Source organism: Pseudophryne corroboree, chromosome 4, assembly GCF_028390025.1.
Source record: "Pseudophryne corroboree isolate aPseCor3 chromosome 4, aPseCor3.hap2, whole genome shotgun sequence".
In the NCBI taxonomy this organism is placed as follows: domain Eukaryota; kingdom Metazoa; phylum Chordata; class Amphibia; order Anura; family Myobatrachidae; genus Pseudophryne; species Pseudophryne corroboree.
In genome coordinates, this window is record NC_086447.1 from 117,302,417 (window position 1) to 117,319,855 (window position 17,439).

At 44.9% G+C, this 17,439-nt stretch overlaps 1 protein-coding gene across 3 annotated transcripts in view; it reads left to right on the top strand.

The window, feature by feature from the left end:
• NBAS (NBAS subunit of NRZ tethering complex) overlaps positions 1-17,439 on the top strand; it is a 1,316,984-nt gene that overhangs the window by 868,972 nt on the left and 430,573 nt on the right. For all 3 annotated transcript variants that reach the window (XM_063915380.1, XM_063915382.1, XM_063915381.1), the window contains one exon: positions 1,841-2,091. In XM_063915380.1, coding sequence (XP_063771450.1) covers positions 1,841-2,091 — 251 coding nt within the window. The remainder of the gene's footprint in view (positions 1-1,840; positions 2,092-17,439) is intronic.

Here is a 17,439-nt window from a genome sequence, read left to right on the forward strand (position 1 = left end):
CTCATAAGTTTACATACCCTAGCAGAATTTGTGATTTTCTGGCCATTTGTCAGAGAATATGAATGATAACTCACAAACTTTTCTTTCACTCATGGTTAGTGGTTGGGTGAAGCCATTTATTGTCATACAACTGTGTTTACTCTTTTTAAATCATAATGACAACAGAAACTACCCAAATGACCCTGATCAAAAGTTTACATACCCCAGTTCTTAATACAGTGTATTGCCCCCTTTAACATCAATGACAGCTTGAAGTCTTTTGTGGTAGTTGTGGATGAATCTCTTTATTTTCTCAGATGGTAAAGCTGCCCATTCTTCTTGGCAAAAAGACTCCAGTTCCTGTAAATTCTTGGGCTGTCTTGCATGAACTGCACGTTTGAGATCTCCCCAGAGTGGCTCAATGATATTGAGGTCAGGAGACAGATGGCCACTCCAGAGCCTTCACTTTATTCTGCTGTAGCCAATGACAGGTCGACTTGGCCTTGTGTTTTGGATCATTGTCATGTTGGAACGTCCAAGTACGTCCCATGCGCAGTTTTCGGGCTGATGAGTGCAAATTTTCCTCCAGTATTTTCTGATAACATGCTGCATTCATCTTGCCATCAATTTTGACCAAGTTTCCAGTGCCTTTGTAGCTCACACATCCCCAAAACATCAGCGATCCACCTCCGTGTTTCACAGTAGGAATGGTGTACCTTTCATCATAGGCCTTGTTGACTCCTCTCCAAAAGTAACGTTTATGGTTGTGGCCAAAAAGTTCAATTTTGGTCTCATCACTCCAAATGACTTTGTTCCAGAAGTTTTGAGGCTTGTCTCTGTGCTGTTTGGAGTATTGTAAGCGGGATGCTTTTTGGCATTTGCGTAGTAATGGCTTTCTTCTGGCGACTCAACCATGCAGCCCATTTTTCTTCAAATGCCTCCTTATTGTGCATCTTAAAACAACCACACCACATTTTTTTTTCAGAGAGTCCTGTATTTCAGCTGAAGTTATATGTGGATTTTTCTTTGCATCCCGAACAATTTTTCTGGCAGTTGTGGCTGAAATTTTTGTTGGTCTACCTGACCGTGATTTGGTTTCCACAGAATCCCTCATTTTCCACTTCTTAATTAGAGTTTGAACACTGCTGATTGACATTCTCAATTGCTTGGATATCTTTTTATATCCCTTTCCTGTTTTATACAGTTCAATTACCTTGTCCCGCAGATCCTTTGACAATTCTTTTGCTTTCCCCATGACTCAGAATCCAGACACGTCAGTGCAGCACTGGATGAAAGATGCAAGGGTCTTTCAGGAGTCCACAAACTCACTGACCTTTTATACACACACACTGATTACAAGCAAACAGATCACAGGTGAGGATGGTTACCTTTAGTAGCCATTCAAACCCTTTTGTGTCAGCTTGTATGCATGTTATCAGGCCAAAATCTCCAGGGTATGTAAACTTTTGATCAGGGTCATTTGGGTAGTTTCTGTTGTCATTATGAATTAAAAAGAGTAAACACAGTTGTTTGACAATAAATGGCTTCACCCAACCACTAACCATGAGTGAAAGAAATGTTTGTGAGTTATCATTCATATTCTCTGACAAATGGCCAGAAAATCACAAATTCTGCTAGGGTATGTAAACGTATGAGCACAACTGTATATATATATATATATATATATATTTATTTTATTTTATTTTATTTGTAAATGTGTATGTACAGTATGTATATATATATATATATATATATATATATATAGATATGTAGATAGATACACTGTACTGTATATGCACAATTATAGTCTCTTTGGAATGTTACAATATTCTGTTGTGTTTTTCATTATTATTCTTTGCAGACTTTCTACAGCGAAAATAGAGGAACGAGTCCAACACCTCGGCCTGTTCCAGACTTTAAAAACAAGCCCAGAATCTTTTTACGAGCACATGACAAAATACGTGTACCCCAGCATAGAAGGCAGAGACCTCCCCAGGATGCTGTATTACTTTACTCTCCTGGACAGCTGCGGCTGCTCTCAGTCTGTGAAGCATATCATCAAGCCTGATTCTCATATAAAGCTACTAAAAAAGCTGAAGGCAGTAGCATCAGGTACATTTCTCATCTCATGCTATGAATAAGAATATATACAGAGTTTTCTGTCTCCCTGGCTGGCAGAGGTCGCATGTGTCTGGCTGTACGTTCCTGTGGCTTGCTACACGCATTCAGTGACCTTGGAGAACTGTAACGTATGCATGCTGCTTCTCCACTGAGAAGATGACCTCTTCAGTCAGTGTGTTCATTCACTATGTATTACTGCGTCTCTGTTAATTAGAGGCTTGACCTTGGTTCTGAATCAATCTATGTATATAATTGTACAGCTTCAGATCTATGTGCATAACAGCCTGTCCATATGAATGAATGCTAAACTATTCACCAGGAAAGAGAAGAAATGTGTATGAAGAAAGAAAGAGAAAATATATATATATATATATATATATATATATATATATATATACATATATATATATATATATATATATATATATATATTTCTCTGTCTGGCTCCACAGGATTATCCATAGGATAACGTTGGGATATGGTTGAGCAACAGCGGAAATGGCACCAACACGGTCTCGAGCTTTCTGGCCTCCCAGGATGCATCGGGGCCTCACCATATAGTCCCGCCCACTGACTCAGTCAAATCAGTTTTTGGCTTGGTGCGGCAGGAAGCCGTATGGTCACAGGGCTGCTGTGAATAAAGCAGCCTCAAGCTTTTTATTTTTATAGACGTACTTTTTTTGAGCAACTTTTCTTAACAGCGTCTTAAACGCATACTGGAATAAATCGCTCCAACAACTCCCCACCGGGTCGCAACAACACTTACCTTCGCGGTAATAGTGCTGTCTCGACGGGCGTCTGTGTCGGATGTTCTAGCAGGTCCAGCAGACTTAACCAGGCTGTGGCCAGAGCATGGGGGGACGGTAAGTCTATGGATTTCTTCTTACTAGGGGGGTCCGGACACAGCTACACTGATTTGGTGGAAACTACAAACAGTGTGTTGATGCGCCGAACATCTAGAGTGCGACAACGCTACGCTCTAGGGATCGTAGGCGCCAGGACTAGGTAGGGGCCGCGATCTTTAGGGTTTAAGTCAACAGGGGGATTCAGACACTCTCCTGGCCGCCCTTCCTCCGAGTTCATGGCCAGTTTCCGCACGTCTCTCGTTTGATGAACTAAATGACCTCACTTCCGGCTCAGACGCTACCACGAGGGTTCTCGGTCGCAGCTTAGACGCTGCGGTTGTGTACACTAGAGATCCCGCCTAGACCGAGTCGCAGGCCTTAGCGTCTGCATACACGTGGAAGTCGCTGAGCGTCCGTGTCTGCAGGAGCGACTGTGTCCGTTATCAGTTATCAAGAGCGGTAGTGTACATCAGTAGCGTCTGAATCCACTCAGCGTCTCACGAGCGCATTTGCTTGGATATGGAAGTGTGGTGAGTCTCCCTGTATCCCGCTCTCCAGAGGAAGGGTATACAGTACTAAAAATTCTCTCTACTTGTTAGTTTGAATTGTTAATTTTTAGTACCTATTGCATATGAGATCTGTATATTACTGTGTTTTCTGCATGTTATGTTGACAAAGAACCAGTTAAAAACAGAAGTACAATTTTCCTATTTATTTATAAGTTGTAATGGGGGTTGTATTCTCATATGACAATGTCTAATGCTTTAACGTGACTGACTGCTAGTATGAGTGCTGACTTTTCCGTGTAATGTCAGTCCTGTTCTGACCCCCAATTCAGGTGCACTGTGGTCAGATTGATCTCACTTATATATACAGGTTGAGTATCCCTTATCCAAAATGCTTGGGACCAGAGGTATTTTGGATATCGGATTTTTCCGTATTTTGGAATAATTGCATAGCATAATGAGATATCATGGCGATGGGACCCAAGTCTAAGCACAGAATGCATTTATGTATCATATACACCTTATACACAGCCTGAAGGTAATTTTAGCCAATATTCTTTATAACTTTGTGCATTAAACAAAGTGTATCTACATTCATACAATTCATTTATGTTTCATATACACCATATATACACAGCCTGAAGGTCATTTAATACAATATTTTTAATAACTTTGTGTATTAAACAAAGTTTGTGTACATTGAGCCATCAAAAAACAAAAGTTTAATTATCTCACTCAAAAAGTCCGTATTTCGGAATATTCCGTATTTTGGATATTTGGATATGGGATACTCAACCTGTACTCATATATAGGTGATTTTCAGTCACAAATTGTGTAGTCATTAACAGATTATTACCATGTCTGTGAGCGGCAAAAGTGACGAGGAGAATTTATCAAGCACTCCTACATCCCTAACATGCTTATCTTGTAAGATAGGGTTAATTGATGTGGATCAATTAGTCACTTATGAGGGATTGTGTGCGAACTGTTTTGCTTTTCAGCAAAGTAAAAAACAGGAGTTGGTTCAGCCACCAACATAGCCACCATGGAATATGTTCGCAAAGACTCTATCTTCAATAGCGGACAGGTTAACTCCGGTAGCACCACCTCAAGGGTTAGGCTACACTATTAACCCATACATGCAGCTCCCTTCCTACGGCTTGGTTCCAGTAGCCTCTACAAGCAACCAAGGGACAGGTAAGACTAAGACAGATACGTCTATGTGGCAGACTACACAAGATGATACAACAGATGATGATACAGTATATTCAAATACTCCGTATGATGATCAGTCGCAGAGTTTTAGTTCAGAGGATGTAGCTGAACTTATTAATGCTGTGAAGGCTGTTCTCTCTTTGGAAGAGCCAGCTAAGACAGTGTTAAAATCTAAAGCACCTGTGTTCAAACGAACAAAATCAGTGAGAACTGAATTCCCAGCGTCAGATGAGCTGACGGAAATGATGGATGAGTCTTGAGCGATGCCCAGTAAGAAATATAAGATTTCGAAAAGATGAAATTCTTATTATCCATTTCCAGCTGCGGATTGTTCGAAAAGAGAAGTTCCTCCAAAAGTAGATGCACATGTTCTGCGACTTGTGCATAAATCTGCTTTACCACTGTCATCTACCTCACTAAATGATGTCACAGACAGAAGGGTAGAGAGCCTGTTGAAAAATATATTTTCTCTAGTAGGAGCAGTGGTAAGACCTGCTATGGCTTCGGCCTGGGTAGCAAAGGCAATGGGCGAATGAATAGAGGAACTAGAAAATGACATCTCTTCCCCTACTTCGGAGCAAGAGTACCTTTTAAGCCGTTTAAGAGAATCTGCCCAATACTTAGAAGAAGCAGCAATTGATATGGGTACAGTTACTTCTAAGGCTTCAGCCTTGACAGTAGCCGCTCGCAGAGCAGTTTGGCTACGTACCTGGAAAGCAGATGCGGAATCCAAGAAAGAATTGGAAGCATTGCCTTTCGTTTGTAATATATTGTTTGGGAAATCATTATCTGATATTCTAGAATCAGAGGCCGAATCAAAGAAGGTCAGATTTCCGGCTATTTATAACCCTAAGTCCAAGGGTTCAAAGTTTCGCTCATTTCGTTGGCAAAGCGAAAGCTAAAGAGGAGTCTAAGGAACCCCAGTTCAAAACCAGGGGTAGGAAGCAGTGGGCTAGCAAAAAGCCAGCTTCCAAGCCTGAACAGAAACCATCAGCCTGAAGAGACGGGCCTCCGCCTGGAGGATTCCAGGGTTGGGGGCCGACTCCTTCATTTTGCACACATATGGTAACAGTCAACAACAGATGCTTGGGTGCAGAAGGTGGTATCTCAGGGGCATGGGTTCCCATTCAGGAGGCAGCCTCCTCAAAGATTTTTTTGCACCCGCCCGTCTCGTATAGAGTCGAAGGCCAATGCCCTGCAAGAAGCAGTTCAAAAATTACTGCAGTCTGGTGTGATTGTCCCAGTACCTCCATCACAAAGGGGACAGGGGTTTTACTCCAATCTATTTCTGATCCAGAAGCCAAATGGGTCATATTGACCAATTCTCAATCTAAAAATGTTATACAAATACATTTGGATCCCGAAGTTCCACATGGAGACGTTACGCTCCATAATGTTGGCTATGGAACCGGGAGATTACATGGTATCTCTGGATGTACGGGATGCTTACCTACATGTGCCTATAGCACTGTCTCATCAGTCTTACCTCAGGTTTGCCATCCTCCAGGAACATTTTCAGTTTCAAGCTTTGCCCGTCGGGCTAGCAACAGCACCCAGGGTGTTTACCAAGATCATGGTGGTTATAGCAGCTTGTCTGTGCAAACAGGGGATAAGAATATTCCCATACCTCGACGACCTGTTAATCTTAGCACATTCGCAAGATTTACTCCTGAGCCATCTTCAACAGACAATAGTTTGTTTATAGAGACACGGGTGGCTCATAAATTGGGAAAAGTCGTCTCTGAATCTGTCACAGCGGATGGTTCATTTGGGGGCCATATTGGATTCAGACCTACAGAAAGTTCTCTTACCAGAGAAAAAGATAGTCAAGGTGCAGGTCATGGCTCAGGAAGCGTTGCACGCCCAGACAATGTCAGTCCATGCAGCAATGCGACTGTTGGGTCTGATGGTATCAACCTTCGACATGGTGGAATTTGCGCAATTCCACTCCAGACCATTGCAGCACCTTATTCTGACCAAATGGAATGGAGATCATCAGACGATAAAAAAGCAGATGATAAAGTTTCCAGTAAACGTAAAAAGGTCTCTAGCGTGGTGGCTACAGACAGACCATTTAAACAAGGGGAGACCTTTTTGGATAAAAGAGTGTCAAGTCCTGACAACAGATGCCAGCCTGCAGGGCTGGGGTGCGGTACTAGGAAGCCTGTGGTTCCAGGGAAAATGGACCGCAAGGGAAAGTCGCCTGCCAATAAATCTGTTAGAAATAAGGGCCATTTACATGGCTCTAGTTCAGGCAAAGGACAGTCTGCAAGGAAGACCGGTCCAGATTCGCTCAGACAATGCGACAGCAGTAGCATACCTCAATCATCAAGGAGGAACTCACAGCTAGAGACTGATGGAGGAGGTAACTTCCATTCTAAGATGGGCAGAACTCCATCTCCCAGCATTGTCAGCAGTGTTTGTCCCAGGTGTTCTGAACTGGGAAGCGGATTTTCTCAGTCAACACACCATTCAGGAAACCGAATGGGCATTACACCCAGAAGTGTTTCAGACATTAGTGAACAGATGGGGTCTGCCAGAGATAGATCTCATGGCGTCTCGTCTAAACAACAAAGTTTCAAGGTACGGATCGAGAACAAAGGACCCAGGAGCGGTCCTTGTAGACGCACTGTCAGTAGAATGGAAATTTCATCTGGCATATCTGTTCCCTCCAATATCTCTGTTACCCAGAGTAGTGAGAAAAATAAAGCAAGCAAGGGGAGCGATAATTCTAATAGCTCCAGCTTGGCCAAGAAGGCATTGGTACACAGACCTGTTAAGAATGTCCGTGGAAGCACCGATACTGCTCCCTCAACGTCCAGATCTGCTAATGCAGGGTCCTTGTTGACACAGTCATCTGGATCGCCTGTCTTTGACGGCGTGGCTCTTGAAACCTCTATCTTAGAAGTGAGAGGATTTTCGAAACAAGTAATCCAAACTATGCTTAGAGCAAGAAAGCCTTCTTCAGCTGGTGTGTATCATAGAATATGGCAAGCCTATATTCATTGGTGTACTGGAAAAAATTTGAATCCAAGATCTTTTAAAGTATCCAGGATTTTGGATTTCCTTCAAGCAGGATTGGATAAAGGTTTGAAAGTTGCTTCCTTGAGAGTTCAAGTATCAGCATTAACTGTATGGTTTCAGCAAAAGATTGCTGATTTACAGGATGTACGTACTTTCTTTCAGGGAGTTGTACATATTCAACCTCCATTTGTTCCTCCTGCAGCTCCCTGGGATTTGATTTTAGTTCTAAAATTCCTCCAGGGTCCTCCATTTGAACCGCTTAAGAGAGCAGATCTTAAATGGTTAACGGCTAAAGTACTTTTTCTACTGGCAATGGCGTCAGCCAGAAGAGTGTCAGATTTAGGAGCGTTATCATGTAAGTCTCCTTTCGTACGTTTTTTTCCAGACAGAGCAGTTCTCAGAACGAGATCTGGTTATCTTCCAAAGGTGGTTTCAGAGTTTCACCTGAATGAAGAGATTGTAGTCCCATCTTTTCAGGTATCGGGACTATCTGCGGGAGAAGCATTGCTGGACGTAGTCCGAGCTTTAAGAATCTACATAGATCGTACTAGTGCCATCAGGAAAACAGATTCTCTCTTCATCCTCTACGGATTCCATAGAAGAGGATGGCCTGCTAGTAAACAGACGCTGGCGAGATGGCTCCGAATGGTAATATCAGAAGCTTATTCTCATGCAGATCTCCCTACTCCAGCTAATGTCTCTGCACACTCTACACGTAAGGTAGGTCCTTCATGGGCAGTACAACAGGGTGCTTCAGCAGAACAGATATGTAAGGCAGCCACATGGTCTTCCATAAACACATACATCAGACATTATGCCTTGGATACTTTTGCCTCTCATGACGCAGACTTCGGGCAAAAGGTCCTCCTGTGTAATCAGGAGCGTCCCCACCACTAAAATTGGCTTTGGGAATCCCATTTTTATCCTGTGGACCCAGCCAGAGAAATAGACGTTATGGTAAGAACTTACCATTGATGACGTGATTTCTCTTATGTCCACAGGTATCCACAGGGATCCCACCCTGATGCACCTGATTTGAGGATCTAGACAATCACTAAACCTCTTCCTTCTTGTATGGAAGGGTGTGCATGTGTGTTCTTATCGCCTAAACAGGTCTCTACCTGATGCTCCTGCCTAAGTCGCTGTGGAAAGAACTGATTTGACTGAGTCAGTGGGCGGGACTATATGGTGAGGCCCCGATGCATCCTGGGAGGCCAGAAAGCTCGTGACCGTGTTGGTGCCATTTCCGCTGTCGCTCAACCATTTCTCAATGTTATCCTGTGGATACCTGTGGACCTAAGAGAAATCACGTTATCAACGGTAAGTTCTTACCATAACGTCTATATATATATATATATATATATATATATATATATATAATTACTGTACACACAGGTTTTAGGTAGTAACAGTATTCCCACTCCATACTGTGAAATATAAAAAGTCACTGATGATTATTATACTTTATTCCAGTCCACATCGATTCCATCATCCTAATCCCTCTTTTGATATTTGCTACCATTGATAGGTGAACTATAACACACAAATTTCAACTCTCAAACTAAATGAGTTGTTTGTGTGTGGTGAGCCCCATACCCCCAGATGTGTGTTAGCTTCAGTAGCCATTTTGCAGATGTCTCCTCATACATCCAGCCTCATACACCGTGCAGCATGAGATGCCTGACGTGAGTGAGCAGGTCCTGTGCAGCTCTGCTAACGTCGGGCATCTTTTTTTATTTTTTGCTGAAAATGCGTCTTAGTCGCAACGCAATATGACTAGGTTGCACAAGGAGACTGTGCTGATTAATGTGATGTGTGACACTTGTATATTGTGTGCGACTGAGCCTGTATACGGAGCATAAGGGAACTTGTATTGGGGGGAAAACTGCGGCTGCTACATTGTAGCACTTAGTGTACAGACTCAGAGACTCAGTCGCTCACAGATATACATATGTTGAATATAAAACGAATCAGCACAGTCTCCTGGTGCGTCCTATCTGCATCTTGTGCGTCTAAGGCACAATGTTGGAAAAAAATATGCAAAAAAGAAGCCCGACGCTAGCAGGGTCTCATTGGATTTGGCGTGCCTACAGGAGCTGTTTGGCGCGACTGCAGCAACGATTTATGAGGACACATCTGTACCTTCCATCATTGATCCCCTTCACTGAATTGCCATTATGCATATAAATGTGAAATATTGTAGAAGGCAATTATGAGTTAGTGAGATGTTCTGTGGCTATAAAAGCACACAGCTACCAGCTGAGAGATTTTATACAAATCATGGAAACATTTAAAGTCCTTTGTTTAAATCCTTTTTTTAAGTCAGCATTTCACATTCACAAGGTCCATCTTCCTTCTTGAATAGGCAGAAGGTGAAAATGAAGTGCTGCCTCTTCTCCCACACAAACCAGTAACAGGTGCCAGGACAGACACCTCCAATGCAAGGTTATGTGTCAGGAGACAGCAAGTACATCTGGCTCCTAACCTGTGACAGTACAACACATACCTTCTCTCAGTCCCACCGGTACCACTGTGTGAATATGTCACCGTGCAACAATTAGAAGATGTGAAATAAAAATCCCTCCCATGAAAGTCTGTCAGATTTGTTTTTTTGTCCGTAAGCAGCATATTCTGTTAATGCGTATACTTGTATACCCTTATTTCATAACTTGCATTTTATGGGGGTCATTCAAAATTGATCGCTCGATAGCTGTGTTTAGCAGCCGTGCGAACGCATAGTCGCCGCCCACAGGGGAGTGTATTTTAGCCTTGCAAGTGTCCGATCGCATGTGCAGCCGAGCTGTGCAAAAACGTTTTGTGCAGTTTCTGAGTAGCCCAGAACTGACTCAGCCGCTTGGATCACTTCAGCCTGTCCAGTCCCGGAACTGACGTCAGTAACCCTCCCTGCAAACGCTTAGATATGCCTGCGTTTTTCTGAAAAATTCCCAGAAAACGGTCAGTTGACAACCACAAACGCCTTCTTCCTGTCAATCTCCTTGCGATCAACTATGCGAATGGATTCTTCGTACAATCCATCGCCCAGCAACGATCTGCTTTGTAGCCGTACGACGCGCCAGCGCATTGCGGCGCATACACATGCACAGTTCTGACCTAATCGCAGCGAAAAAACCTAGCGTGCGATCAGGTCGGAATGACCCCTATGTCTGCTGTTGTTGCTCAAAAGGAACTAATTTTACAAAGACAGTAGTGGCATCCAGTATTGTGATGTATATTTTATATTGTACACATTGTTCAAAAAAACAGGATTTTAATACCTACCGGTAAATCCTTTTCTCCTAGTCCGTAGAGGATGCTGGGGACCACATCAAGACCATGGGGTATAGGCGGTTCTGCAGGAGCCATGGGCACTCTTAAGACTTTTCAATGGGTGCAACTGGCTCCTCCCCCTATGCCCCTCCTCCAGACCTCAGTTATAGGAACTGTGCCCAGGGAGACGGACATTTCGAGGAAGGACTTACTTTAATACTATCGGTGAAATACATACCAACTCACACCCTCACCCATGCCGCACACATGGCATTCAATATAACACACGCCAACAGGCATGAACTAATTGCAGCAACATGCTGAACTAAGATAAAACAACTTGTTTAACTCTAATAACTTAACTGCAGGTAAAGTACGCACGGGGACGGGCGCCCAGCATCCTCTACGGACTAGGAGAAAAGGATTTACCGGTAGGTATTAAAATCCTGTTTTCTCAAATGTCCTAGAGGATGCTGGGGACCACATCAAGACCATGGGGTTTATACCAAAGCTCCAGTACGCGCGGGAGAGTGTGGATGATCCTGCAGCACCGATTGATCAAACTTGAGGTCTTCATCGGCCACGGTATCAAACTTGTAGAACTTAGCAAATGTGTTTGACCCTGACCAAGTAGCTGCTCGGCACAGTTGTAATGCCGAGACCCCCCGGGCAGCCGCCCAGGATGAGCCAACCTTCCTAGTGGAGTGGGCCTTTACCGACGTCGGTAACGTCAATCCAGCCGTAGTATGAGCTTGCTGAATCGTATTTCTGATCCAACGTGCAATAGTCTGCTTGGAAGCAGGACACCTAATTTTGTTGTGAGCATACAGGACAAACAGGGCCTATGTTTTCCTTATACGAGCCATTCTAGCAACATAGATTTTCAAAGCTCTAACCACATCTAGAGGCTTTGATTCAGTGAATGTGTCAGTAACTACTGGCACAATAATAGGTTGGTTTATGTGGAAAGATGAAACCACCTTAGGAAGAAAATGTCGAGTTCTCAACTCAAGGATATAGAGAGGAGAAAAAAATCCCCAGTGGTATGCCAATCCCACTCTCCTGGCGCTGTTAATAAACCTTTTATATATAAGAAGATTTTGTTGTATAAATGCAACTAATATAGGTAAACAGCAGCGTATGTTTTGAGACTTGGTTAGGGTCTCTAGCATAAACAAAATTAAAAAAAATCTAGAAAACATTGCGCTATAAGGTAAATAAGAATATATGTAAAGATAAAAATACAACAATAAAAATTAGGTTTAAAAATATGGCTGTGAAGTTGTCAGAAATGAGGTCGGGAGACTGTTTATAAACAATAAAATACCTTTTATTTTATACCAAATAATCCACCATGTGGAATGTAAGAATAAAACATATATAAAATTTCTATGAAAGCATCAGATGGTTAATATATGTAAAGCATTCCAAAGTGTATAGATGACTGTTATAACAACTCTAATGAATATGCTATATTGTAGTTAAATAGATACTAGAGTGTCCTTTTTAGAAACAATGTGTATCAATAGTTGCAATCCTTTGCACGATCCACACAGGTATAGCTATTGGCTTTAAATGCCGGCGTCCCGGCCACAATAATTAGCTCAAAGTGAACTGGAGGTTTTATAATTACCGCCTGTAACTTTCACAATTGTGAATGAAGTCGTCCCTCCTTTCCCGGTGGTGAGGCTATCACCGCCCCGGGCGTGATGTGCCGTGTGTCCGTAAATGGATAGGAGTCGAGGGACTCACCGATCGCTCCCGCTGAGGTGATAGAGCCGTCTTCCCTCTCCCGGTGGTGAAGCCGTCACCGCCCCGGGTGGTGTACTTCGAGGGTTCGTGAGTGCAGCCCGCAAGAATCCTGCTGTCAATAAACTGTGGCGTGATGGTATTCAGCAGACAGGCTGACGAGCGGGTAAATGGCCAGCGGCAATACAGGAAGGTGCTTACTGATGGTAATACGGCAGCGGGATCTCTGTAACTAAATGGCAGTCTTGAGGAAGTCCCAAGGCATTGTGGGACGAAACGCGTTGACGCTTCACTGGACATCTAGTAGTGCACTGGTCCACCGGGATAAGACCGACTTGGCTTTTGAAATCATTTACAGAGATCCCGCTGACTGTGTATATAAGGTGTATATGAAACATAAATGAATTGTGTGAATGTAGACACACTTTGTTTAATGCACAAAGTTATAAAAAATATTGGCTAAAATTACCTTCAGGCTGTGTGTATAAGGTGTATATGTAATATAAATGCATCCTGTGCTTAGATTTAGGTCCCATCACCATGATATCTCATTATGGTATGCAATTATTCCAAAGTACGGAAAAATCCCATATCCAAAATACCTCTGGTCCCAAGCATTTTGGATAAGGGAGACTCAACCTGTATTAACCATCTGATGCTTTCATAGAAATTTTATATATGTTTTATTTTTACATTCCACATGGTGGATTATTTGGTATAAAATAAAAGGTATTTTATTGTTTATAAACAGTCTCCCGACCTCATTTCTGACAACTTCACAGCCATATTTTTAAACCTAATTTTTATTGTTGTATTGATAAAATTTATCTTTACATATATTCTTATTTACCTTATAGCGCAATGTTTTCTAGATTTTTTTCATTGAGTTCTCAACTCCGCCCTATCTTCATGGAAGATCAGGTAAGGGCTCTTGTGAGACAAGGCCCCCAATTCAGACACGCGTCTTGCCGATGCCAAAGCCAAAAGCATCACCACTTTCCAAGTGACAAACTTCAACTCTATCTCTTGTAGAGGCTCAAACCAATCTGATTGAAGAAACTGTAACACCACGTTAAGGTCCCATGGTGCCACTGGAGGCACGAATGGAGGCTGGATGTGCAGAATCCCTTTCACGAAGGTCTGATCCTCTGGAAGAGAGGCCAATTGTTTTTGGAAGAACACTGACAAGGCCGAAATCTGGACCTTGATTGATCCCAATCGGAGGCCCGCTTCCACACCAGCCTGTAGAAAATGGAGGAAACGTCCTAAATGAAACTCTTCCGTAGGAGCTTTCTTGGATTCACACCAAGACACATATTTTCTCCAAATACGGTGGTAATGTTTCAACGTTACTCCCTTTCTGGCCTGAATAAGAGTGGGAATTACTTCCTTGGGAATACCCTTCCTGGCTAGGATCCGGCGCTCAACAGCCATGCCGTCAAACGTAGCCGCGGTAAGTCTTGATACACGCTCGGCCCCTGCTGCAGCAGGTCCTCGCGAGGAGGAAGAGGATCTTCTATGAGCAACTGCTGAAGATCTGGGTACCAAGCCCTCCTTGACCAGTCTGGGGCAATGAAGATTGCTCGAACCCTTGTTTTTCTTATGATCCTAAGTACCTTTGGGATCAGCGGAAGTGGAAGGAAGACATACACTGACGGGAAAACCCACTGGGTTACTAGCACATCCACTGCTACTGCCTGACGGTCTCTCGAACTGGAACAGTATCTCTGAAGCTTCTTGTTGAGACGAGATGCCATCATGTCTACTTGAGGAACTCCCCAAAGACTTGTCACCTCTGCGAAGACTTCTTGGTGGAGGCCCCACTCTCCTGGATGGAGATAGTGTCTGCTGAGGAAGTCTGCTTCCCAGTTGTCTACTCCCGGAATGAATATTGCCGACAGAGCTTGTAGATGTTTTTCTGCCCAGCGGAGGATTTTTGTCGCCTCTGCCATTGCCGCTCTGCTTTTCGTTCTGCCCTGCCTGTTTATGTACGCGACTGCTGTTACATTGTCCGCCTGGATCTGCACGGGACGGTCTTGAAGATGTACTGCTTGTTGAAGGCCATTGTAAATAGCTCTCAGCTCCAGAACGTTTATGTCAAGGCAGGCTTCCTGATGTGACCAACGTCCTTGGAAGTTTTCTCCCTGAGTGACTGCTCCCCAGCCTCGGAGACTTGCATCCGTGGTTACCAGGACCCAGTCCTGAATCCCGAACCTGCGTCCCTCTAGTAGGTGAGAGCTGTGTAACCACCACAGGAGCGAAATCCTGGCTTTTGACGACAGGATTATCTTTCGGTGCATGTGCAGGTAAGACCCCGACCACTTGTCCAACAGGTCCCACTGGAATACTCTGGCATGGAACCTGCCAAACTGTATGGCCTCGTAGGCCGCCACCATCTTCCCCAACAACCGAATGCACTGATGGATCGACACACAGGATGGTTTCAGTATCTGTTTTACCATTTTCTGTATTTCCAAAGACTTTTCCAGCGGCAAAAATACTCTCTGAACTTCTGTGTCCAGAATCATCCCGAGGAAAGACAACCTTGTCGTCGGTTCCAACTGTGACTTTGGATAATTTATGATCCACCCGTGTTGCTGGAGTATTGACAGAGAGAGTAAGATGTTTTGTAACAACTGCTCCCTGGATCTCGCCTTTATCAGGAGATCGTCCAGATAAGGAATTATATTGACTCCTTTGTGACGAAGGAGGACCATCATCTCCGCCATCACCTTGGTGAATACCCTCTGCGCTGTGGAGAGGCCAAAAGGTAACGTCTGGAATTGGTAATGGCAATCCTGAATCGCGAATCTCAGATAAGCCTGGTGAGGAAGATAAATGGGAACATGCAGGTAAGCATCCTTTATGTCCACCGACACCATGTAGTCCCCCTCCTCCACACTGGAAATCACCGCCCGAAGTGATTCCATCTTGAACTTGAACCTTTTCAGGAAGCAATTTAGATCTTTTAGGTTTAGGATCGGTCTGACCGAATCGTCCGGCTTCGGAACAACAAAGAGGCTTGAATAAAAACCCCGCCCTTGTTGTGACAACAGTACCAGGACTATGACCTGGTCCTGACATAATTTTTGGATTGCCGCTGGTACTGCTTCTCTCTCTGGCGGAGAAACTGGCAAGGTCGATTTGAAAAATCGGCATGGGGGCGTGGCCTGGTTGTGGGGAGAGGTGGATGTGCCGAACCTGGGCTCCTGACCACGACTACTTTAAACACCCCTTCGGCACCTATTACCGCCCTGTGTTCCACACCTTTGGGTCACTGAGGCCCCGCTGACAGAGGCACGGTGGGTTGCGGAGCCGGCGGGTACCCCTTGGACCCGTGCGGGTTGCAACCTACCTGCCTAGCAGAAGCCGGGGGCTGGAGTTGCGAGGTGACCGGACCGGAAGTACTGCGGCGGGGCCGTAAACGGGACCGAGGATCGGGTTTCCCTAATTATCTCCCCACAGTGCGGTCTCTTCACCTGTTGCGAGTCTGCCAGGATGGAGGGCTCCCCCGGCGCTGACGCTGACCGCGACCTCACTGAGTGGCCGGACGGGACGGGAGAGCGATTCCTCGGCTGCGCCGCTCGCTCCGTCCGCGGCTGTCACAGCCGCTATAACAAGTCGGAGCACGGGCTTTTGGTCCGCCGGAGGCGGCCGCAGCTCCGGATTTCTCCCCACTGACACCACCAATGATTCTGGAGAGCATTTCTCCCTATTCCCCCGGAGGCCTGTGACGGGAAGCCACCGCCGCCATCTTGCTCCCTGGCAAGTGGCTGGAAATGAGGTTACACTGCACTGCACTCCAGTCTCCTCACCCCAGCAAGGCTCCACAAATATTTGTCCGCTATATATGAGACTCCTCACTGCCCTTTCACTCCCTAGTCCATATAAAGCATTATTAGAAGGAGCCCATCCATCTTCTAGCACGGAACACCTCGGTGCTTCCCTTAACCCTTCATACTCCTCTGGCTGACTCCCCCTGCATAAAATTCGGCTACTGGGTGCCACGGGAAGGCTCGCCTCCGCCTCTGCCGGGCTGATGTGACCGCTGATGTGATGATTGGAACTCTCCCCCACTCCTGATGCTGTGATCCCGCCTTTGGCGTATATATCGAGCCGACATAGGTATCTCTATCCTCCTACTTCCGATCTCTCTTGTCAACAACTACTGCGGTGGAGTGTACACTCTGGGATCATGCCGCCTAAACGCCAAAAGGACCCGACTCCGGTCCGTCCGGTCACTTTCTTCAAGCAGTCGCCGACATCCCAGAGCTTGAAAGGTCCTACTGTGTCGGATCCCCTATTTAAGCAACTCCAGGGAGGGGATGACGTGTCGGGGTCTCCCCATGTGAATCCAACAAAACTCTCAACTGGATGACGACGCACCCCTCACACTCGGCTCGATGCGGCAACTCTTGGCTACGTTTAACGATGATATTACGCTGGAAGTTAAGACGGCGCTCCAGAGTTGCCAACAGACGGTCGACGCCATAGGCCAACGTACGGACCACATCGAGAAAAAGTGCGAGGAGGTGGTGCAATCTCACATCGAGATGATTAATCAACTGGAAGAGCTACAAGCTGAGGTCGCCGACCTTAGGAGGAAGACCTGTGACCTTGAGGACAGGTCACGCCGTAACAATGTAAAACTCCGGGGCATTCCTGAAACGGTCTCCACCGCAGAGCTCAAACAATTCGCAATGGACCTCTTTATGACTCTTCTTCCTACCAGC